This window comes from Perognathus longimembris, chromosome 23 (assembly GCF_023159225.1).
Source record: "Perognathus longimembris pacificus isolate PPM17 chromosome 23, ASM2315922v1, whole genome shotgun sequence".
NCBI lineage: Eukaryota > Metazoa > Chordata > Mammalia > Rodentia > Heteromyidae > Perognathus > Perognathus longimembris.
In genome coordinates this window covers 24,656,680-24,679,884 of record NC_063183.1, presented here as the reverse complement: position 1 = coordinate 24,679,884, position 23,205 = coordinate 24,656,680, and the positions used below count along the sequence as shown (strand labels likewise).

Here is a 23,205-nt window from a genome sequence, read left to right as displayed (position 1 = left end):
CTTTGCCCTATTGTGACTTTCTTTCCAGCATTTATGATAGGATCATTTGTATAAATGGGATATGAGAGCTTAGAAAGCGCTCAATTAGCATGTATGTGGTAAATATATTCCTACTGGTGATCCGATTTATTTGGCAAGCATAGAGTTAGAGAAGCTGCTTTATTGAAGGATTTAAATTTCCAATGGGAATCTTTGGTTTTGGGGGGGGGGGGCAGGGGGAGTAGTCAGTATTGAGCCCTGAACTCAAGTCAGAGCTTGGGTGCTATCCCCTAACTTTTTCACTCAAGGCTACACTCTACCATTTGAACCATACCTCCACTTCTGGCTTTTTTGCAAATTAATTGGAGATAAGAGTCTCTTGGATTTGCCTGGCTTTGAACTGCCATCCTCAGACCTCAAACTCCTAAGTAGCTGGGATAACAGTCGTGAGCTACCAGTGCCTTTGAATGAAACCAAATGCTTTGATAATTTACTTCAGACATAGAAATACACATTGCTCTTTTTCTCCTATGTTTCTTTATATTATTATTAATCCACCTGTTCAGTCTCCTTAACATAACGATGGATGGCCTCGCTTACCTTCTCGATGCAGGACCTGCCATTCTCCCGCAATCCAGGCCTTCCTGGAAGCGTACAGGATAGTGTAACGCGTCACCACCGTCTCGGGCCCGTCGGGGGGCTTCCACGAAACCAGGGCAGTGTCATCGTCGATCAGTGTCACCTTCACTCCCACGGGGGGACCCGACGGCGCTGTGCACAAATGAAACGGTTTAGCAGGGCGCCACTGGCTCACACCTGTAGCTAGGAGGCTGAGGTCTGAGGATCACTGGCTTGCAGCAAAGTCTGAGACCTTTTTTGGCCAGTCCTAAGGCTGGAAATTAGCACTGTTCCTGAGCTTCTTTTGCTCAAGGCTGGCACTCAACCACTTGAGCCACAGCACCATGTCTGCCTTTTTCTGTTTATGTGGTACTGAGGAATGGAACCTAGGACTTCATGCATGCTAGGCAAGCACTCTACCACTAAGCCACATTCCCAGCCGCTCTGTGAGACTCTTATCTCCAATTAATTACCCAAAAACTGGAGGTAGAGCTGTGGCTCCAAGTGGTAAAGCGCTATCCTTGAGCAGGAAAGCTCCGGGACAGCGCCCAGGCCCTGAGTTCAAGCCCCACAACCAACAACATAAATGGACAAAAAAACAAGTAAATAAAACAGAATGGTTCATAAGCATTCAAATGCCTGCCTGATAGATGGATAAGGCTAGAAGTTTGAAAAACTGGAAGCTACTACAAAGCTTTTAAAGACCATGAATGATACTTAATAGTAAATTACTATTTTTTTTCCTTTCTGAAAGCTAATTTTACTTTTATGTTTACCAGATAAAGAAAAAAGGAAAAGGTCTCATTTTGGTGGCTCGTGCCTATAATCCTAGTTACATCAAGAGGCTGAGATCTGAGGATTCTGGTTCAAAGCCAGCCCAGGTAAGAAAGTCTGTAGGACTCTTACACTTTTTTTTTTTTTTTTTTTTTTGCCAGTCCTGGGGCTTGGACTCAGGGCCTGAGCACTGTCCCTGGCTTCTTTTTGCTCAAGGCTAGCACTCTACCACTTGAGCCACAGTACCACTTCTGGCTGTTTTCTATATATGTGATGCTTGGGAATCAAACCCCGGGATTCATGTATATGAGGCAAGCACTCTTGCCACTAGGCCATATTCCCAGCCCTCTGTAGGACTCTTATCTGCAATTATCAGCAAAAAAATAAATAAATAAAAAGCTGGAAGTGGAAGTGTGGCTCAAGTGGTAGAGTACCAGCCTTGAGTAAAAATGCTAAAGGACAGTGTCCAGGTCCCAAGCTCAAGCCCCAGTACCAGAACAAAGGGGAAAAGAGAAAAAAGATATATGGCACATCCACTGGTAGTTGAAAACTCAGGATATTATCCTTGCCAAAGTGCTTGCCTCGTATACATGAAGCCCTGGGTTTGATTCCTCAGCACCACATATATAGAATAGGCCACAAGTGGAGTTGTGGCTCAAGTGGCAGAGTGCTAGCCTTGAGCAAAAAGCAGCCAGGGACAGTGCTCAGGCCCTGAGTTCAAGCCCCAGGACTGGCAAACAAAACAACAACAACAAAAAAAAAACAAGAATCAAAGAGAGAGAGAGACAGACAGACAGACAGACAGACGGACAGACACTTCTTCATTAATGTATAGTAATTGTACAATGGGTTTTCACTGGAGTTTTCCATACTGGTGCATAATGAATTGGAATCATTTCCTTACAATCTCTTAGGAGGTAAAGCCAGACTGCAGTTGCTTCCTTTACCTTCTGGAAGTGTGGAATGGTAGACCACGGGGCTCCAGGGGCTGGAGAGCTGGTCCACGTGCAATCGCACAGCAAATTCGTATTTGGTGTTTGGTTCCAGACCTTGAACCAACATGTGCGTCTCTGACCTACAATAAGGAGGGAAGAAGTCCTTATCACTGGAAACTACCAGAATGTTTCTACGAGACTGTCAGCTTCCCACCCAAGAGGCAGCGTGCACTACCATCAGTTATCAGTCCCTTGCTTGCCTTAAAACATTTGTCAGACTATAAACACAAGGAATCCACTCTTATATTATCCTTCAGAACGAAGCCTACAAGGTGCCTCTCCGAGAGGAAACTACGCTTCCAGAATAGATACTGACTATAAAAAAATAATTAATTTAAAAAAGATTGGGCTGCCTGAGGTGGGCTCAGGCCCAGCCACTCAGGAGGCTGAGAGCTGAGGTTCCAGGTTCAAAGCCAGAAAGGGCAGGAAAGTCTATGAGACTTTTTGTCTCAGTGAACCACCAAAATACCACAAGTAGAACTGTGGCTCAAGCGGTAGAGCTCCTGCCTTAAGTGAAAAGCTCAGGAATTGAGCCCAGGACTTGAACTCAAGCCCCACAGCACTGGCACCACCACCACCCCCAAAAAGGGGTGGGGGGAGGCTGGGTTTCTAGAATTTTACAGGGAATCCCTACGTACTGGAACATTTTATTTAATTTGTTTATTTTTTGAATTTCATATGATTGCCTAAGAGGGCTACAATTTAACACGTCCACCTACATTTCCCACACCGAAGCACTTCTATGCTAGGTCAAAACATGACACACAACGCTTGTAGCCACCATTTTTTTTTTTTAAGAAGACGCACCCCGAAAGAAATAATACATACAATGGAAGCCCAAGCTGGATTCAAGATGGTTTAAAAAAAAAAAAAAAAGGTACGAGTAAAGAGGAAGCCAAGAAAACAAGCATTCATCGGAGCGCCGTACGTTTGCAGGTAGAGAACCAAAGAAGCGTTCTGCAGGCCCACGGGGTTGCAGCGGACGGTGTAGTTGATGACCTGCGCGGTGGTGAACGCCGACCTCCGCCAGTGCAGGAAGATGGAGGAGGAGGTGTTGGCCTTCGCATAGAGGTGGTGGGGGGGTGGCGGAGGAGGCACCATGCGATCACGAACAGCTATGGAAAGACACAATGTGTCACTCACTACAGGACTCTGTTCAATGTAGAAACAACCAGCCAGGTGCAAATAAAATCATCATGGCCCACTTTAGAAGTTAGGCTCCCTATTTGTTTTTGGGGTGTTTTTTTTTTAACCCCACCAGAGATTCATTCATAGTGATCTGGAAACAACTCTTCCCCATTTTTACAGAAAGAGTCTGACACAATCAGTACCTGACAGATTAAACACCAGAAAAGCACACCGGGCAATGGTGGCTCACACCTATTAATCCTAGCTACTCAGAAGGCTGAGCTCTGAAGACTGCAGTTCAAAGCCAGGCTGGACAGGAAAGCCTGGGAGACTCTCATCTCCAATGAACCACCAGAAAACTGGAAGTGGAGCTGTGGCTTAACGTGGTACGGTAGAGCACTAGCCTGGAGCAGAAACGCTCAGACAGTGCCGGGGCCCTGAGTTCAAGCCTCAAGACTGACAAAACAAAAACAAAAACTCAGAAGCACAAAAAAGACAAGACATTCAGGAAACCGGCAGGCGAGCTGAGACTAGAACGTTCTCCCTAACAGCAATAAAACAACAGCAACTGCAAAGAAATAGCCTCGTGGAGAGGGTAGACAAAAGAAAATTTTAGTATGCCAAGTATTCCGTGAGGTTTTTAATCTCCCCAGGTAAATTTCTGGCAGTCTTTTGCTTACAAAGTTAAAATGGGGACTCAGAATCGCCCTCAAATATTTACAGAGGCACCTGAGCGCCTACTTATTCTAGATACTATGCCAGGGCAGCACAGGGGATGGAAAGCAAGTAAACCACCAAGGCTTCCAAGTGCAGACAAGACCTGGACGGGAAGAGGAACAGGAGGGAAGGAGGGAGGGAGGGAGGGAGGGAGGGAGGGAGGGAGGGAGGGAGGGAGGGAGGGAGGGAGGGAGGGAGGGAGGGGCCACTGGAACTGCCACTCACAGACGCAGCCCGGGGTGCTGACTGTCTGGTCCGCCTGGTAGCCATCTTCCACGTTGTTGTAGGCCAGCAGCCGCACGTGGTATTTTCTTCTGGGGTCTACAAGCAAATCCACAGTAAAACATTATGATCAGCCCTCTGGCAATGGGTACAAGATCTGCACAGAGCCTTTCTTGACTTTTTTTTGGGGGGGGGTTGGTTGTGGTGGGGCTTGAACTCGTGGCTTGGGTGCTGTCCCTGAGCTCTTCAGCTCAAGGCTAGTGCTCTACCACTTGAGACGCAGTGCCACTTCCAGTTTTCTAGTGGCTTATTGGAGATAAGAGTCTCACAGGGACTTTTCTGCTCAGGCTGGCTTTGAACTGCAATCCTCAGATCTCAGTCTCCTGAGTAGCTACGATTAAAGGCATGGGCCACCAGTGCTCAGCTTCAAAAAAAAAGTTTTGAATAAAACGTTTCTTCTATCTTCTGTATGTGTGACTTAAGTGATCCATCTGACATTGCTATTTTTAACTACGAATCATAGGACTTTCTCTTATACATCACCTAATTCCCAACATTACTTTTCTTCCCCAATGCCCAGATTTTTTTTTTTTTTGGCCAGTCCTGGGACTTGAACTCAGGGCTTGAGCACTGTTCCTGGCTTCTTTTCACTCAAAGCTAGCACTCTGCCACTTGAGCCACAGCATCACTTCCAGCTTTCTCTGTGTCTGCGGTGCTTAGGAATGGCTAGGCAAGCACTCTACCACTAAACCACATTCCCAACCCCAGATTTTTATTTTAAAAGGCTAAAGGTTACCAGTTGGTTATGCTCGTCACCCTAACTACTCAGGAGGCTGAGATATGAGGATGGTGGTTCCAGGCCAGGACTTTCCTATCAGGAAAGTTCATGAGACTCTTACCTCAAATTAACCACCCAAAAGCCTGAACTGGAGCTATGGTTCAAGTGGTAGAGCACTAGCCTTAAGTGGAAAAAGCTTAGGAACAGCATATAGGCTGAGTTCAATCTCCAGTGCCAGAAAAAAAAAGTTAAAACCTGTATACAGCCATGTACTATTAAAGTTTTAATAGTTTGTTTCTAAGTTTACCCTTCCAATCCACAATTTCAAGTCAAGAAAAGAGAGTTAGAGCTCCCTCTGCTGGTATCTATTAAGCTATGACACTAAAACCCATCCCATGCACTTTTTTACAGGGTATTGAAGAAATAAACAATTTGCTATGCATTTTAATTGGGGGTGGGGGGGGAGGAGGTGTGTCTTTTCTGTTTTGGTACTGAGGCTCGAATCCAGGATGTTGCACTTGCTAAGCAAGCGCTTTACCACTGAGCCTACATACCCAGCTGTGACTGTGCATTTTAATAAATATGAATTTTTAAACACTCGAGAAGAATACAAATATACTTTAAATTATCCGCTTATGGTGGCATATAACTACAAAGCACGTTTAATCCTCCCCAAATGCTTCCTGGAAATAATGTCTTTCTTTTTAATTTTACTTCTCAAAAGAACAACAAAGTAAACACACAAATAATGAATTCAATATTAATAAGAGAAGAAAATCATCCTTAATAGATATATCATTTGGAGAAGACGACACAGGGTTAAAGAATAAACAAGATTCTAAGTCAAGTGCCAGTGGCTCAAGCTCATAATCATAGCTACTCAGGTGGCTAAAACCTGAGGATTGTGGTTCAAAGCCAGTCTGGGAAGGAAAGTCCTTGAGACTTTTATCTCCAGTTAACCACCAAAAAAACTGAGAAGAGAGCTGTGTCGAGTGGCAGAGTACTGGCCTTAAGAAAAAAAATATCTCCGACAGTGCACAGGCCTTGATTTAAAGCCCCCGGATCGACACACAAACACAAAGAAGGCCAGATTAGGGGCTAGATGCGGTGGTTCACACCTAGAACCCTAGGTATTTGGGAGGCAGAGACCTGGAGATTTCCATTCCAGACCATCATGGCATAAAAGTTCTCCATCTGGACAAGTGACTGGGTATGGGTGCACATCTGCTGTCCCAGGTACGTGAGGAAGCACAACGGCTGGGAGTCGTGGCATGCACCCGTCAACCCCAGCCACGGACCCTCAAATAGTAAAGACAGGTAGGAGGATCAAAGCTCAGGCCAGCTGGGGCATGAAGTACGACTCTGACCCCAAAAATATCCACGTCAGGCCAGATGCCGGGTCTCACCAGCTTAGGCAGGAATGTCCATGGGACACTTATCTCCACTTATCTCCAGTTAATTGTTAATCGTAAAAGAAGTGGTAGCACGCCAGCCTTCAGCAGTAAAGGTAAGGGACAGCACTCAGGTCCCGAGTTAAAGCCCATACATGTATGTATGTGGCCAGCGCATACCTATATACACACACACATACATACACATAAAACCATGTCAACAAGAATCTGCAGACATGGCTCAAGAGGTAGAGCACCTGCCTAGCGAGACTAAAAATCCTCATTTCAACAGCCAGAACCACCAAAGCCAAGAGGAGGTGGCAGGTTCGGGACAGAGCTGAGCAGGGCGCTGCTCAGCAGCAGCTCGGCCTGGCTGACTGGACACACGGTCCCCCCCTTCAGCTTTGGCCGACTGGATACCAATTGAAGAGTAGGTTGCTGTCGTAGTGGGGTTTGTCAACCCAGAACCCTCTCGGGCAACCTGGCTTATTCTTATTTACAGAGCTGTCAGAAATGGGGCTTGATGGCCTATCAGTAATTTCGTGAGCAGGCCCTGAAGTAATGGCAAAGCAAGCATTTATCGCCCACTGATACTTCTCAGCTAAAAAACAAAACACAGAGCCGCGCCACCCTAGCTACTCAGGAGGCTGAGATCTGAGGATTGAGGTTCTCAGCCCACCCAGGCAGGAAAGTCCCTAAGATTCTTATTTCCAATTTACCATTAGAAAACAGAAAGTAAGCAAAAAGAGCTTAAGGACAGTGCCCAAGCCTTGAATTCAAGCCCCATGATCGAAGACAAAAAAAAAAAAAAAAAAAAAAAGATGACACAAAGCTGATTCCAAACATTTTAATTCATAACAGTGTGGCTCAGGAACGTTGGCTTATTATTAAAATGACTGTCTCTAGCCTAAAGACAAGCTTCTTACTCTTCTAAGCCAGATATCAGAATTCCCCTTATAGGGATCTTAAGAGCTTTAAATAAAATCATGCTTAATCACTACATACTTGGTTGTTGTTGTTTTTACCAGTCCTGGGGCTTGAACTCAGGGCCTGAGCGCTGTCCGTGGCTTCTTTTTGCTCAAGGCTAGCACTCTGCCACTTGAGACACAGCACTACTTTTGGCCGTTTTCTATATATGTGGTGCTGAGGCATCAAACCCAGGGCTTCATGTATACGAGTCAAGCACTCTTGCCACTAGGCCATATTCCCAGCCCCACTAACGGTATCTTTATGGTGCCTTTTAAGTTGTGCACTTCAAACGTTGGTGTGATACGCTTATTTTTCATTGCAAAATGCCCTGGAAGACTAGGCAACAACAAAAAACCCTCTCGACCCTAAGTCCATCCCAGTGACTTGTCAAACCTGCGTTTCTCCTGCCCACCACCAGGTGGCACCCGTGTGTCTGTAAAGAGAGCCATGGCTCTCCAGTCACCAGTCCCACACCCCCATTTACCCTCAGGAGAGAATTCTGATAGCTGCTCACTGATGACTGAGCAAATCAAACCCAGTAGGTATGGAGAAGGGCTGTTGCTTACGCTTTACCAAAGGACAGTCTCCAACTGCAGAGCCGTTTAAAAAAAGTGACTCAGATGCCTTTTTTGTCGTCACACATCTAAATGTTTTGTGTGAATTTCCAAAAAGCTGTGAGAATTTGGTACTGTTCGCACTCGCCATCCTCTTCGGGGGAGGCCAGGACAAATAGTAGACAACTTCGAAGCTAAGGACAGTCGAGTGCAGTGCCGCAGGACTGAGGCGTGCCACCCCAGCCTGCCTAGGTGCCAATTCTACCTGCCTACTAATGTATGGGAATGTGGGAAAACTAACCTCTCCTTATATCTCAGTTATAATCGCCTGCCAAATGAGTAGGACGATGATACTGGTATTCTGAAACTGTTGGGAAAGATTTTATTCATTAAAGTGTAGGATACTTATGTAGAATAACGGCAATACTATCAATAAAAATTAGGGCTGGGTTGCTAAGTAGCTCATGCCTGTCGCCTTAAGGAGCTCCCAGAGGCTGAGACCTGAAGATCGCAGTTCTAAGTTAGCCTGGGCAGGAAAATCCACGAAACTTTTATCTCCAATTCACTACCAAAAAAAGCCAGAAAGGAAACAGGGAACGCTGGGCTGAGTGGTAGAGTGCCATCCTTGAGCAATAAAGCTAAGAGACAGTGTCCAGGCCTTGAGTACCAGCGCGCGCACACACGAATCATTATTACATAGTAAGGAAAATGTGAATTTAAAGTCCAGGGCCCCTCCAGGCAGGAGGGGAGGCCCCTGTTGGGAAGCTTTGAGTGTAAGGTTGCCGGGAGCTGAGGGAAGAGGCCAGCGCGCCCTGGAAGCCGCCGGGGAAGGAAATGAAGGAGGCGAGCGCGAGTAGAGGTAGGAAGGGGGAATTCTGCAGGATGACACCTCGTGCCTGGCCAAATGTCCACTTTTAATTTAATCTTTTGTGCAGCGGGGGTTTTGTGCAGTGCCTGCTTTTTGGGGGCCCATTGTTCCCCTGTTGTCCGGCTGGAGAGCTCCTGGCTCTGGTCAGCCCTGCCCCGGGGGCCTGTCCCCCCCACCCCACCCCCCCAGCAACACAATAACCCCATCTAATTATTCAGAGGAGAGGCCAGCAGCGCGGCCACGGTGACACTGGGTCGCGGCCTCTGACACGGAATCTGGGGGCCAGCCCGAGTCGGCCCCAGCAGCAGAGGGGCAGGGGACAGGCGGAGGGGGGATGGGTGGGAACGGAAAGGCCAGGGAGAGCCAGCGCAGGAGATGGCCAGTCCCCTCAAACCCCATTCACATCCACAAGGCTCCCCGCCGCCCAAGGGCGCGGGGCGGCCACCCTTCACCCCCACGCGTGCCCCGGGGACCAGGTCCTTCTCAGAGGTGGAAAACGGCAAGGAGCTCACGCACACTGGTTCAGGCCGTCTTCTTTGAGGGGCCGGTGGTCACATAAAATACCATTTAACAACATGAACTCCAGGAAACTATAACTGTAACCCCCTCTGTACGTCGCCTTTATAATAACAGTCTTTAAAAGCCATCTATTCTCCCTCATACACTGAGTTTTCTGCAGGACACTAATTGCCGTAAATGGTTTTTTTTTTCCTTCTTTCTGCCTTAGACGCTGAAATCTCACTTTCTTCAACAACTCCGCCCAACGCGCCACACTCATGGTGCGATGGTGCATCCGCCCAAGCGAGACCAGGGCGGAGGGAGGGCAGAGTCACTGGGCCCCCTCCGCCGCCGCTTGCTCGCTCTCTCGCTCGCTCCTCCACGCAGCGGGGCAGGACATTTGTCTGAACCCCACAACACCAGGGCTCTTTTGTTCTGCCTTCCAGAAGGGCCTTAAGACAAATAACACCTCTCCCTGCCAGGAAAAACATCCCCTCCGGTGGGAGTCTACAAGAATGCAGGACGAAGTTCTTTGTATGGGGCATTATGAAAATCTGCTTCCTAGCAAACTAAGCAGGCACGATGGGCCATCTCTGTGTTTCGTTTTGTTTTGCGTGTACAAGTTCCCCACAATGTCTGGGGTTGTTTGGTGAGATGCAGAGCAAACACATGGCTTTTCCAATTAAATACTCCCATCCTGTCATTTCTCTTTGGACCACAGTTCAAGCCCCAGGACCCGCCAAAAAAAAAAAAAAAGTTCCTTTGAAATAATAACAATTCTACCAGGAGTGATGCTTCTCCTAAAAGCAAGTAGAACACGGGACTTACTCACAGTACTGTATTTGCTGAGCATTTGCTTAGGCAGCTACTTCGGTCAGCACGCACACATTCGCGGACCATCTCACACACATTGGCGCTTTACAAACAGGATTTTTATAAATTGACAAGAGAGAGCCTATTCATGACAGCCAAACTTCCCCTGTAGCTAGGAAATAAATTTCCCTCCAGAACTAACGTTTCTCCGTTCCTCTGTCGTGGGCTGGCCCTGCCATTTTGACCCTTCTGCGAGGCAACATGCAAATGTCATCTATCATCTCAACTCCCAGGACTTGCTAGGGAGGTGCCTGGTTTCATGGCAAAAACATGTGGAGTGGGGTAACCACCCCTCCAAAACTCAAGCCTTAGCGGGTAGAGACGCGCTTCCAAGACGGGATACGTATATGCGGGTAGACAACCTGAAACATCTTTTCACTTCTTTCGGTAGAAAAACAAAGGTTTCTGCATATATTGAAACATGCCAGAGGCACTGGGTCACCACCTGTTTGAGCTCTGCTGACTGGATCACTCCAAAACACATTTTAATGTTTGGTAGCAGACAACAAAATTCTGGGAGCTCTTGGGTACAAGCAGGTACCCCTCACTAACACGTTGATTGGTTTTCAGATTCTATACAGTTCAACCTTGTAGGTATTAAAAGACACTGAGAGTTGGGTGCTAGTGGCTCACGCCTGTAATCCTAGCTACTCAGGAGGCTGAGATCTGAAGATCATGGTTCAAAGCCAACCTGGGCAGAAATAAAAATCCCAAACCTCTTATCTCCAGATAACCAGCAACAACAACAGAAGTGAAGCTATGGCTTAAGTGGTAGAGCACCAGCCTTTGAACAAAAAGGCTCAGGGACAAACACCCAGATCCTGAGTCCAAGCCCCAGCTCCAGCACAAAAAATAAATAAATAAAACCCATGAAAATAGTTTAAAAGGCTAAACTAAAAATATTTTCCTCCATTAATATTTTTCTTCCAGGCAGCTTCGGCTTCCCTGTGGAAGGCATACTAAATAGGAGGAAGCTTAAAATTTTTCACTGGCATACAGTTTTAAGAACAAAGACCAAAGTGAAAGCAAAATGGATTCTACAAAGAGTAATTACCGGGATTTTTTTCTTCTTCTTGTCCACCCAGAAGCCCCTTTCATGTGCTAATGGTGGCATTTCAAAAAAGCTCCCCTCCTCTAAGTTACTTAGATCTCTGAGGACCTCACACATCTAAAGATTCTTTGCCTTAACCAGGAACTTGTGGAGTGGGCCCAGAGTTGACATTCAGTGTGATTAATGGACAGTATTGATTTAATCTCCTACAAGAGTTCTTCCTCTCTCCTCTTAGGAGATGTGGACCATTCAAGTCAAGCGCTGACCATGCTGACAGACTCAACAGAGGGACGCCCAGCTAACCAGAACCTTTCCCTTCCTGCTGAAAACTAACATGCGAAACATCTGGACTGGAAAACAATGAGAAGATGCTTCTCAATAACTGCCAGTGTGTCTGCCTTAGGTCAAGGAAGCATTTCCTGGGTGTTTGATTAAAGCATGCATATAAAAGCTTAGGAAACAGCAAAAAAAAAAAAAGAAAGAAAGAAAACCAGTTGACTAAACCAACTCGAAAATGGAAAATGCTTCAGAAAATATTGGAATATTTGAGAAGGCAAAATAAAAGTCCTGTTCTATGAACTGAGTGAGATAGGAAGTAATAAGAGTTAAAGATTCTGCTTAAATAATTATTAAACAGCTCTGGACATCGTTCTCTAGGAAATAATGACCTAGTTTCTTCAAAAGTCTCAGTTTCAAGTGTCATTTGAATTTGTTTGTCTGTGTATTGTGTCTGTACTGGGGCTTGAATTCAGGGACTCACACTTTCACTTAACTTGGAAAAAGACAGAAAAAAAAGAAAAGGCAATATAAACCATTTTAATATTTCAAACGGGAATTTTAATTTGATGGAGCTGGCAACAGGGAGTATCTGTTGAGAACTTCTTAAGAAAGACAGACCCTACGCGTGACCAAGATATCCTGAACCAGTCAGCCCAGAAACTGAATGGACATTACATTCCCAATCTGGACACACACAGCCACTGCAGAAAGGCAAAACAAAACACAGCCCCTTAAAATAATGGCATTTCCTTATCCTGCTTATTTTGTCCGGCTCCACAGGGGCCTTGCTTTTCTTTAGGGCTCTTTTCAAGCAAGTCTGTGAAGTGAAGTCCCCCGGTACTGTAAATCTTCACCTAGCCCCAAAGGTCAAAGGGTTATCTGCAGTTATCTGCCCTGGGTGGTTTTGGGGTAGACAATTTTTCTTCTACTTCTTTTTTTTCCCCCCCTTAAGCAAGAAGACAAAACCTATGCAGACGAATCACACAGCAAGCTAATTTAGGTTGGGCAAGAGTTGGTCTTTTACAGAAGTGCTTTCTGAAGAAAAAAAAAAACAGAACACAGAATATTAACTTTTTAGTGGCTATCACAAAGAGAAGCCAGCTGCCCGGCGGCCTCCCCCCCTCCATCGGGGTCCCCCCTCCCTAAGTGGCCCCCCTCCATTGTGCGCTGGGAAACTGGTGTCACAGCTGGTGAAACCCACACAAGGCACAGGCATCCGATACTTTGTTCTTGGGGAAGGCAAAAAACAACAACAACTTTGCTTTATCTTTTCATGCTTTGTTGTTGTTCACATCATACCCCTCAGCTCATAGCAAGGCATGATGTATTATTCTATGTTTTACAGCATTTCAGAGTGATCATTATTATTTAAGACTAAAGGGGGAAAAATATCAAAAATTCTTTCACATTTTCAAAAGCTTCCTTTTTTGTGTTTGTTTTTGTTCCAGTACTTGGGGTCTGGGATCTGTCTCTAAGCTTATTATTCATTCAAGGCTGGGAATGTACCCACTTGAGCCACAACTTACAGCTTTTTTTTTTTTTTTTTTTTGCCAGCCCTGGCACTTAAACTCAGGGCCTGAGCACTGTCCCTGGCTTCTTTTTGCTCAAGGCTAGAACTCTGCCACTTGAGTCACAGCGCCCCTTCCAGCTTTTTCTATATATATGTGGTGCTGAGGAATCGAACCAGGGCCTCATGTATACGAGATGAGCACTTTACCACTAGGCCATATTCCCAGCCCCTCAGGCTAACTTTGAACCGCTATTCTCAGATCTCAGCCTCCTGAGTAGCTAGGATTACAGGCGCATGCCACCAGTGCCCAGCTTGCTCTCATTTTTTTCTCTCCAAAATGGTTTTGGTTTGCTTGTTTGCATGCTGATGATGGACCCCTGGGCCTTCTTAGGCAAACTCACACCCCAGCCCTCCAAAATGACTTTTATCATGTAGGACCTAAACTTAAGTACACTATTCCACTTTTGTTCATCCTCTTCGGGTAAGGTACAGTGTGCAGCAGAAAAGCGAGCATTGAAGGGTGTAGGTGGCTCATGCCTGTAATCCTAGCTACTCAGGAGGTTGAGATCTGAGGACTGTGGTTCAAGGCCAGCCCTGGCAGGAAAGTCTTTGAGATCCTTTTCTCCAATAAGCCTCCAAAAAGCCAGAAGTGGTGCTGTGGCTCAAGTGAGAGCTCTAGCCTTGATAGAAAAAGCCAAGCAAGACCATGAGGTCCTGAGTTCAAGCCCTGGTACAAGCACCAAAAAAATCTTCTGCCTTGACCAAAAGGCAAGGTTACAAATAAATCTGCATATCAATTTGCTTCACCAGCTAGAACCCTTGGCTTTCTGTTCACGATGTGTAAACCACACAAACAAACCTTAATCTATTATTACAAAAGGTAATACCCAGAAATGCAACTTGATTTTAGCAAGCTTCCTTACAAACTTGCTGACTGACTCTAAAATGAGGAAGTCTCCCCAGACTCTTTTTTACCCTAACTTCCAGCAGCTGAAACAGACAAAAAGAAAAAAAAATATTTTTCAGCCTAACCTCATAGAATATGCATTACAAATTTTGTTTCAATTTATTGTGTACTAAGTATACAGTACATGTACCTTACAAGTAAACTGAACATTGAAAGCGCTAAGAAAAAAATAGTGATGGGGCTGGGAATGGTGTAGTGGTGGAGCGCTTGCCTAGCATGCTTGAAGCCCTGGGTTCCATTCCTCAGCACCACATATACAGAAAAAGCTGGAAGTGGTGCTGTCGCTCAAGTGGTAGAATGCTAGCCTTGAGCAAAAAGAGGCCAGGGATAGTGGCCAGGCCTTGAGTTCAAGCCCCAGGACTGGCAATAATTATTTAATCAATAATTAATTAAGTGACTTGGGTAGTTCATACCTGTAATCCTAGCTACTCAGGAGTTTAAAAACCTGGAGGATCACAGTTCAAAACCAGCTCTAGCAAAAAAAAAAAAAAAAAATCCAGTTGACTTTATTTTCCAAAACAACCAGAGAGTTGGGCGCAAGGTGTGGCTCAAGTGGTAGAGCACCATCCAAGCAAGCAAGCTGAACAAGCGTGAGACCCTAAATTCAAACCTCAGTCCAGCCAGGTACCCACCAGGGTGGCCGGGGTGGCTCATGCCTGCAATCCCACCTGTTCAGGAGGTTAAGGTTACAGTTTGAAGCCCACCAAGGGCAGACAAATCCAAGAGACTCTCTGACCCCTAACTAGTAAAAAGCTGGCACTAGATGTGTGGCTCAAGTGGCAGAGCACCAGCCTTGAGTGGAAAGAGCTGCGTGAGAGACTGAGGCCCTGAGTTCAAGCCTCAGGACCAGTACATACACAGACACAGGCGCAACCCACTACAGGAAAATAATGGCAATAATAATAATAGTAATAAAATAATCATTACAAAAGTGAAAATAATCATTACGTACTGAATTACACTCATACAAAGATGCCAAAGCCTCATGCAAACCTACATCACCATTTAGAACCAACCACAGCAGCTAAATATGTTTCCCCTTAAGCCCAGAGTGAACTAGTTTTAACCAAAACCATGCTACATTTCAAAGTCAAAGCTGGACAAACTAGCAACTTCAAAAAATGTGCCCAGGGCTCTACTATTTGTATTATTATTTATATTGAAGATAATAATCTTTAGTATAGATTTAACCACCTAAAAAGAGAAGCATTCCATATCTCAGATTGGAGGTTTGAGGTTTTAAAAGGAAATGTTCTGTAATGTTTCCTTAGTAGGTACAAATGAATTCCATCAGATATCTGGTAGAAAGCTGGACACATCAGTCAATTAAATAGCCTTTGATTTAATCTCTTGTTTTAAGCATGGGTTATGTCTGTCATATGCTGTGCCATAGTATTATACCCTACTTAGAAAAATAAATTGCTTGTTAAATGAACTGAAAGACATAAATCCATTTGTTTTTCATTGTTGTTTTGTTCTGTTTGATGTTGGTCCTAGGGCTTCATCTCAGGGCCTGGCTCTGTCCCTGAACTTTTTATGCTCAAGGCTGGCACTCTACCACTTGAGCCACAGCTCCACTTCTGGCTTTTTTGGTGCTTAATTGAAGATAAAAGTCTCACAGATTATCCTGCCCAGGCTGGGTTGGAGCTGTGATCCTCAGACCTCAGCCTTCCAAGCCCCTACAATTACGTGTGAGAGCCACTGGCACCCAGCTTAGTTATTCTTCTCTTAGAAACAAAGACCCAGAGTGGATTCACAGGAGAGTGTGTCTGGATAACATATTCTTCTTTCAATTGGAAGCTCAATTGCCCAACGTAGAAACAAAAGGATGTGTAAGGACAGGAAAATGAGATTTTGAGACAGCAGTTTGTTACACAAAATTGACACCGAATCGGCAAAGAGAAGCGCTGAAATTTCATTTCCAAGCCCACTTAGGGCACGCAGCTCCGGTGAGCTCACGTCTAATGCGGACGAGCTCATGAGAGCGTGCATTTACCCCATGAGACGCAGACCCAACTCCCTTAACCTGCTGCCCTCCAGGCGCATCGCTCTCTTAAACAGGCGGCCGCCGCCAGATGCTCCCGCTAGAAACGATCACAGATGGCCAGCCGTCCAGTTAACAGAGCACACCGCCCTCCCGGCCCCCCAAAGTCAGGACGGCAGTGAGAGCTGTGAACACTTGCTTGCTCTGAACCTGCACAAGCATCAGCACTGACTTTATAGAAAAGCACTGTTAAGCCAGATATCGGGGCCTCCCATCTATAATCCTAGCTAGGCAGGAGGCTGAGATCTAAGGATCATGATAAAGCCATTCCTGGCAGGCAAATCTGAGACACTCTTGAATCAACAAGCAAAAAGCCAGGAGTGGAGGTGTGGCTCAAGTGGTAGAGCACCAGCTTTGAATGAAAGAAAGCTAAGCAAGGGGCTGGGAATGTGGCCTAATGGTAGAGTGCTTGCCTAGCATGCACGAAGCCCTGGGTCCGATTCCTCAGCACCCCATAAAAAGAAAAAGCCAGAAGTGGTGCTGTGTCTCAAGTGGTAGAGTGCTAGCCTTGAGCAAAAAAGCCAGGGACAGTGCTCAGGCCCTGAGTCTAAGAACCAGGACTGGCAAAAAAAAAAAAAAAAAGATAGGTCATTTAGTTAACAGCTATGCAGTGCTTAGCCCCACACATCTGGATCTCTGCTAGGTAGCCATTCTGGCTGAAACTTCAAGACGAGCAGAACCTGGAGCCCAATCGGGAAGCCCCAGCTGCCTGGAGACCTCCTCCCTGGAGCTGCAAGTGGTCCAGACATCAGACTCGCCCAGTGATTCCACCCACAGGGTACGTCAACCATGAAAGTAACGTCTCAGCCTACTCATTTAATGTAGCCGGGTGCCAGTGTGGCTCACGCCTGTAATCCTACTCAGGAGGCTGAGAGTACCTGGGCCCCCTCAGTTCAAAGACCCAGAACGGGCACAAAAATAAAGTCTGATTCTAAACAATTAAGTCAACATACCATCTGCAATGGATGCTACAACATAAAAAGACCTATTTATAAAACCTAAAGGTTAAAGTTTTGAGAGCTTATTTTCTAAATATTACAAAAGAACCCAATAGAAATGGATGGGTCTGCCTTCTCTTTACAAATATACATACACAAAGATATTGTGTGTGTGTGTGTGTGTGTGTGTGTGTGTGTGTGAAAGAGAGAGAGAAAGCATGCATATATATGTGTGTGTGTGTATATATATATATATATATACATACATACATATGCTTCTCTTTCTCCCCATAGTTAGGCATCTATGCATATTTGTAGAGAATTTAAAAAATTTAAAGAACTACTTTTTTTTTGGTGCCAAGAAAAAGGGCTTGAACTCAAGGCCTGGGTGCTGTCCCTGAGTTTTTTGCTCAAGGCTAGTGCTCTACTACTCCAGCAACACCTCCACTTGTAGTTTCTTGGTGGTTAATTGTAGCTAAAGAGTCTCACAGTCTTTGCTGCCTGGGCTGGCTTCATCTCCTGAGTAGCTAGGATTACAGGCAAAGCCCAGCGCTCCTGGCTTAAAGAACTACTTTTAATTATCACAGCTTTAGAAAAGATTTCTCTGAACATCCCACAAACAGAAGCCTGATTTGTCTTGCTCCAAAATTAGTCATCCCAACAGAATAAGCTACCTATAAGGTCTGCTTAAGAGGAACACCTTAGGAATGCACTTGAATGCATGTAGAAAATACATATATTTGCAAGTTTCCTTAATAGCAAAGCCAACTGAAGCACTGAGCTCGATCTGTGATTTTTATCCACAACGGTCACAAATCCTGATCCCCATTGAAAGCCAAATAAGAAGTGTCTGCCTAAACGGCACAGCCCTGGAAAGGCACGGCGCGCTGGGAAGCCGCAGGCAGGACTCAAACACCGCTCGACTAGGGGACCGGAAGGAGGCTCGTGTCACCTCAGTGGCAGCAGACGAGGGCAGGTCGGCCTGGAACATCTGTAATGTCTCATCATTTATAAAGCTGTGTGACAGAAATCCGTAGTAAATCTATTTGACCAAATGTAGATTCAATTAAAACGCGAATAATAAGATTAGAAGCAAAAGTCCATGTGGAGAAGGACAGCAAGGAACTGTGGGAAAAACAGGTTTCAACATCCCAGCTTCTGGACAATGGTTCCCAGCATGGTTTCTCACAAGGCAAGGACTCCAGCCCAGGGCTGCTGGGAGGGAGGGAAGAAGGGGAGGGAGGGAGGGAGGGAGGACAGAGGGACAGAGGGAAGGGCAGAGCCCAGCATGGCCTCACGGGGACTCTTCCTGTCCTCATCTCCAAAGGGCGCCTGCAAAGAACAGCCAGAGTGCTGTGGAAAATTCTAGCATGTGCCCAGGCTGCCAAAGCAACCCAGTCAGGAGGTATCTGGTTAGGTATGCATAATTCAAGTGCTTGACAGTGTAACAGTGTAAGAATTTACACACAGTCCACAAAGAGCTAACCTGATGAGTAGACAGCTCATCTGCTCAGTCATAAATCCATTTTAGATGGATATCTCTCTCTCTCTCTCTCTCTCTCTGCCAGTCCTGGGCCTTGGACTCAGGGCCTGAGCACTGTCCCTGGCTTCCTTTTGCTTAAGGCTAGCACTCTGCCACTTGAGCCACAGTACCACTTATGACTTTTTCTATATATGTGGTGCTGAGGAATCGAACCCAGGGCTTCATGTATGTGAGGCAAGCGCTCTACCACTAGGCCATATTCCAGCCTGGCAATTTCTTTTTCTTTTCTCTCTTTCTTTCTTTCTCTCTCTGTCTGTCTTTCTTTCTTTTTTGTGTGTGTCAGTCATGGGGCTTGACTCGGCCTAGGTGCTGTCCTTGAGCTCTTCAGCTCAAGGCTGGCACTCTACTACTTGAGCCACAGCACCACTTACTGTTTTCTGGTGGTTAACTGGAGGTAAGAGTGTTCCCTGCCTGCACTGACTTTGAACCTTTATCCTCAGATCTCAGCTTCCTGAATAGCTAGGATTACAGGCGTGAGCCACAGACACCGGCTTTACTTTCTGCCATGCATGTTTACACACACACACACACACACACACACACACACACTTTTGTTTTTTTGGTCAATCCTGGAGCTGGAACTCAGGGCCTGGACACTGTTTCTGAGCTTCTTTTGCTCAAAGCTAGCAGCACTCTACCACTTGAGCCACAGCGCCACTTCCGGCTTTCTCTGTTTATGTGGTGCTGAGGAATTGAACCCAGGACTTCATGCATGCTGGGCAAGCAACACTACCGCTAAGCCACATTCCCAGCCCCTATACCATATGTGTTTATATTGCAAAATTCTTTTTCAGCCAGCAAAGATTGGAAGGACGGGGAACAGGACTCGGTGGAAAGGTGGGTGAAAGCATGCATGGCTAATGCTTTTTCTCCAGTGTTCTTGGGTCAGAGCTAAACAAAGTGAGTGCACACACAGGAACTGCATTAAGGGCAGCATTTTATATATCACATATAAATTATTTTATGCCATAAAACATTCTCAGGCAAATTCAAATTTAAACTTTCTTTTTTTTTTTTTTTTTTGCCAGTCCTGGGCCTTGGACTCAGGGCCTGAGCACTGTCCCTGGCTTCCTTTTGCTCAAGGCTAGCACTCTGCCACTTGAGCCACAGCGCCACTTCTGGCCATTTTCTGTATATGTGGTGCTGGGGAATCGAACCGAGGGCTTCATGTATACGAGGCAAGCACTCTTGCCACTAGGCCATATCCCCAGCCCCTAAACTTTCTTATTAAATATTATTTGCAAGTTAGGCACTGGTGACTTACACCTGTAATCTTAGCTACTCACAGCACTGAGATCTGAGGTTTGCAGTTCAAAGTCAGCCCGGGCTCAGGAAAGTCCATGAGATTCCCATCTCCAATTAACCGCCAGAAAAACAGAAATGGCGCCATGGCTCGAAGTGGTAGAGCACTAGCCTTGAGCAAAACAGCTTTCAGACCCTAAGTTCAAGCCCCATAACCGACCAAAAAAGTGTGGGGGAGGGAATCATTGGGTGAACTCCTCCTTCTACATTCCTATCATATATCGAATACATACCCACAATAATCAATCAGGATTTTCCTCTACCAGCACTGAATTCAAGAAAGAATAACAGAAGCTCAGAACTCAGGGAGCGGCAGCAGGGCTACCAAACACCTGGAAGGGCAAACTTACTCCTGTAATCCTAGCTGCTCGGAGGCTGAGGTCTAAGGAACAAGGTTCAAAGCCAACCTAGGCAGAAATGTCTGTGGGACTCCTATTCCCAACTAACCTCCACAAAGTTGACATTTAAAGCTGTGGCTGAATGGGTGGAGCACCAGCCTGGAGTGAAAAAAAGTTAAGAGGGAACATCTAGGCCCTGAGTTCAAGCCCCGGTGCCGGCACCAAAAACCAACACAAACCAACCAACCCAATCCTTTCCTTCACAGCACAGGTTGGTTCATTCCAGCCTTACACCCAAAATCTTTCGTTCACCACTGGCCCAGGGCAGGAGGATGGAAGGCCCCGCAGGGACTCACCCAGGCCACTGAGCGTGTAGAGAAGGTCGCTGGTGTCCAGGAAGATCGGGCCGTGCTCCTGCTGCCCCTCCTCTTTGTAGAAGAGCTTGTAGCCCCGAACCGCTGCCGGGTCCTGAGCGCCCAGCTGCCACCTCACGGAAATCGTGGTGCAGTTCAGAGGGTCCAAGTACAGCTCTGGAGACCTCGGGGCTAGAGGATTTCACCAACAAACACAGTGTAAATGACCCATGACGGGCTGGGAAGGTGGCCTAGCGGTAGAGTGCTTGCCTAGCATGCATGAGGCCCTGGGTTCGAGTCCTCTGAGTAGCACATAACGGAGAGCGGGGCCCAACTTCACGGCAAACTCCAATTCTTACATGGCAGTGTAACCTAACTTTCTAGATTTCACAGTCATATTAAACATTGAGGTAGAACATACTACCAGAAAGACTATAATAACAAAACACGATCTATACGCGTATTTAATATTTTGTCATTAAAAATATTTTTTTCAAGGAAGCAATAGTTTCTGATTCTGACCATTCAATACCGTTCTGTGATAGAGAATAAGCATTATCATCAATCAAATAACAATACTAAAATCTGTCATATTATATTCCTATGGGCAAGGAGAGAATTTTCCATTCTCATAGGCCTCCTCCCTCCCCCTTCCTTCGTTCTCTCCTTCCTTCATCCTTCCCTTCCTTTTTCCCTTTCCTTTCTCCCTCCTTCCTGTTTTCCCTCACCTTCCTTCTTCCTTTCTTCATCTCACCCATCCCCCCTCCTCCTCCCTTTCTCTTTTGCAGTAGTGGGAATTGAACTCAGAGCCTTTAACTGCCACTCTGAACCATATCCCTAGCCTTTTGCTTTTTCTCTCTTTTTCCCAAATGGGATCTCACTTTGCCCAGGCTAGTCTTCAATCCCAGTCCTCCTATCTCTGCCTCTGAATGAATAGCTGGAATTACAGGTGTGTACCACCATGACCTGTCCCTTTTCTTTCTTTTGAATTGATTTTTTTTAAGTATGGCAATAATATGAAAGTCTCTGTTAATGTATTCCCTCTATTAACTCAGATTAATGGGCTGATCTGTCCACAATGGTTTTCTGAAGTCAATCAGTAGTTTACCCACTAGTGAGCTCTCAGCCCAAAGGGACTAGAAATAATAAAAAGAGTCATTGTCACCAACTAACTCCACCACCTATGGAATATTTTTATTCATAAGGGTGAAGAAAAACACAAGTAAGCATAGCTGGGCACTGGTGGCTCACGCCTGTAATCCTAGCTACTCAGGAAGCTGAGATCTGAGGACGGTGGTTCGAAGCCAGCCCCAGCAGGCTAGTCCATGAGACTCTTATCCCCAATTAATCACAGAAAAAGCCAATAGTACTGTAGCTCAAGCGGTAGAGCTTGAGCCTTGAGCAAAAGGAGCCTAGGAATAGCGCCCAGGCTCAGAGTTCAAGGCCCAGGACCAGCAAAGAAAAAAAAAGAAAAGCAAGGCATAATGGGGGTGAAATCTGGTTCTAGAGTGAGAGCACGAGCTCGTCCTCGGGAGGGTACCTTGCACGCTGGTAGCTTTGGGGGTCCTGTGGGACGTCCACACTGACGACTCCCCCAGCCCCACTCGGGTGGCGGCAGCGATCCGGACCAGATAGACGCAGTCAGGCTGCAGGCCTTCCAGGAGGTGCTCGTGCGCCGTGCCCGGGAGCTCCACGACCTGGATGTTGCTGTCCGAGCTCAGGCGGAAGGACAGGCGGTACAGGACCACCTGCCCACGCCGGTACTTGGCCGGGATGGGCAGCCAGGAGATGAGGATATCCGTGGGACTTCGGCTGGTCAAGCTAATTTCAGGCGGTCTCAGAGGAACTGGATACAGAGGAGAACACAGCGTGAACACTTGGGATCACGCCGCTGCTTTTACACAGGGCGACATAGCCACACACGATCTCAAGCCTTGAGCTACCCTCAGGCTTCTACTCAGGAGCTCACATCCTCTCTAGACGTTTGCCACTCAGGGCTGCCACTCTACCACTTGAGGCACACCTCTACTTCCGGCTGCTTGCTAGTTAATTGGAGGTAAGAGTCTCTTGGGCTTTCCTGCCCCGGCTGGCTTTGAACCACAATCCTCAGATCTCAGCCTCCGGAGCGGCTAGGATTACAGGTGTGTGCCACTGGTGCCCAGCTTTTCTAATACAAGGAAAGGTGTGTTCTCTCACACGCCTTCCTGGAGAGGTGATTACACAGCTGCACTGCTGTTCTATGTAAACGTCTCCGGGAGCACTGTCTCTTACCATCCTCCAGGGTGTTCTGCGTCACGTGGTCAGACATCTGGCTAGCCCCCATCGGCATGTAGGCCACAATGTAGAACGTGTAGTTGCTGGCGGGTTCTAAGTCATCGATGATATAATGGGTTGTGTCATTGCCAAGAACTACTTGATATTCTTCATTATTTAAACCTAGAGGAGAGTCCATTTTGAAACATTACATATATTCCAAATGAAAGGAGCGACACCATCTTCCCTTACGCGGAAACCCC

The 23,205-nt window shown here is 46.3% G+C and overlaps 1 protein-coding gene across 1 annotated transcript in view; it reads right to left on the bottom strand.

Moving 5' to 3' along the window:
* Prtg (protogenin) overlaps positions 1-23,205 on the bottom strand; it is a 61,432-nt gene that overhangs the window by 8,595 nt on the left and 29,632 nt on the right. The window contains exons 8-14 of the mRNA XM_048332052.1: positions 22,961-23,125; positions 22,230-22,535; positions 20,693-20,881; positions 4,437-4,532; positions 3,295-3,481; positions 2,319-2,446; positions 580-750 (exon numbers count right to left, since the gene is read on the bottom strand). Of these exons, the coding sequence (XP_048188009.1) occupies positions 580-750; positions 2,319-2,446; positions 3,295-3,481; positions 4,437-4,532; positions 20,693-20,881; positions 22,230-22,535; positions 22,961-23,125 (1,242 nt within the window). The remainder of the gene's footprint in view (positions 1-579; positions 751-2,318; positions 2,447-3,294; positions 3,482-4,436; positions 4,533-20,692; positions 20,882-22,229; positions 22,536-22,960; positions 23,126-23,205) is intronic.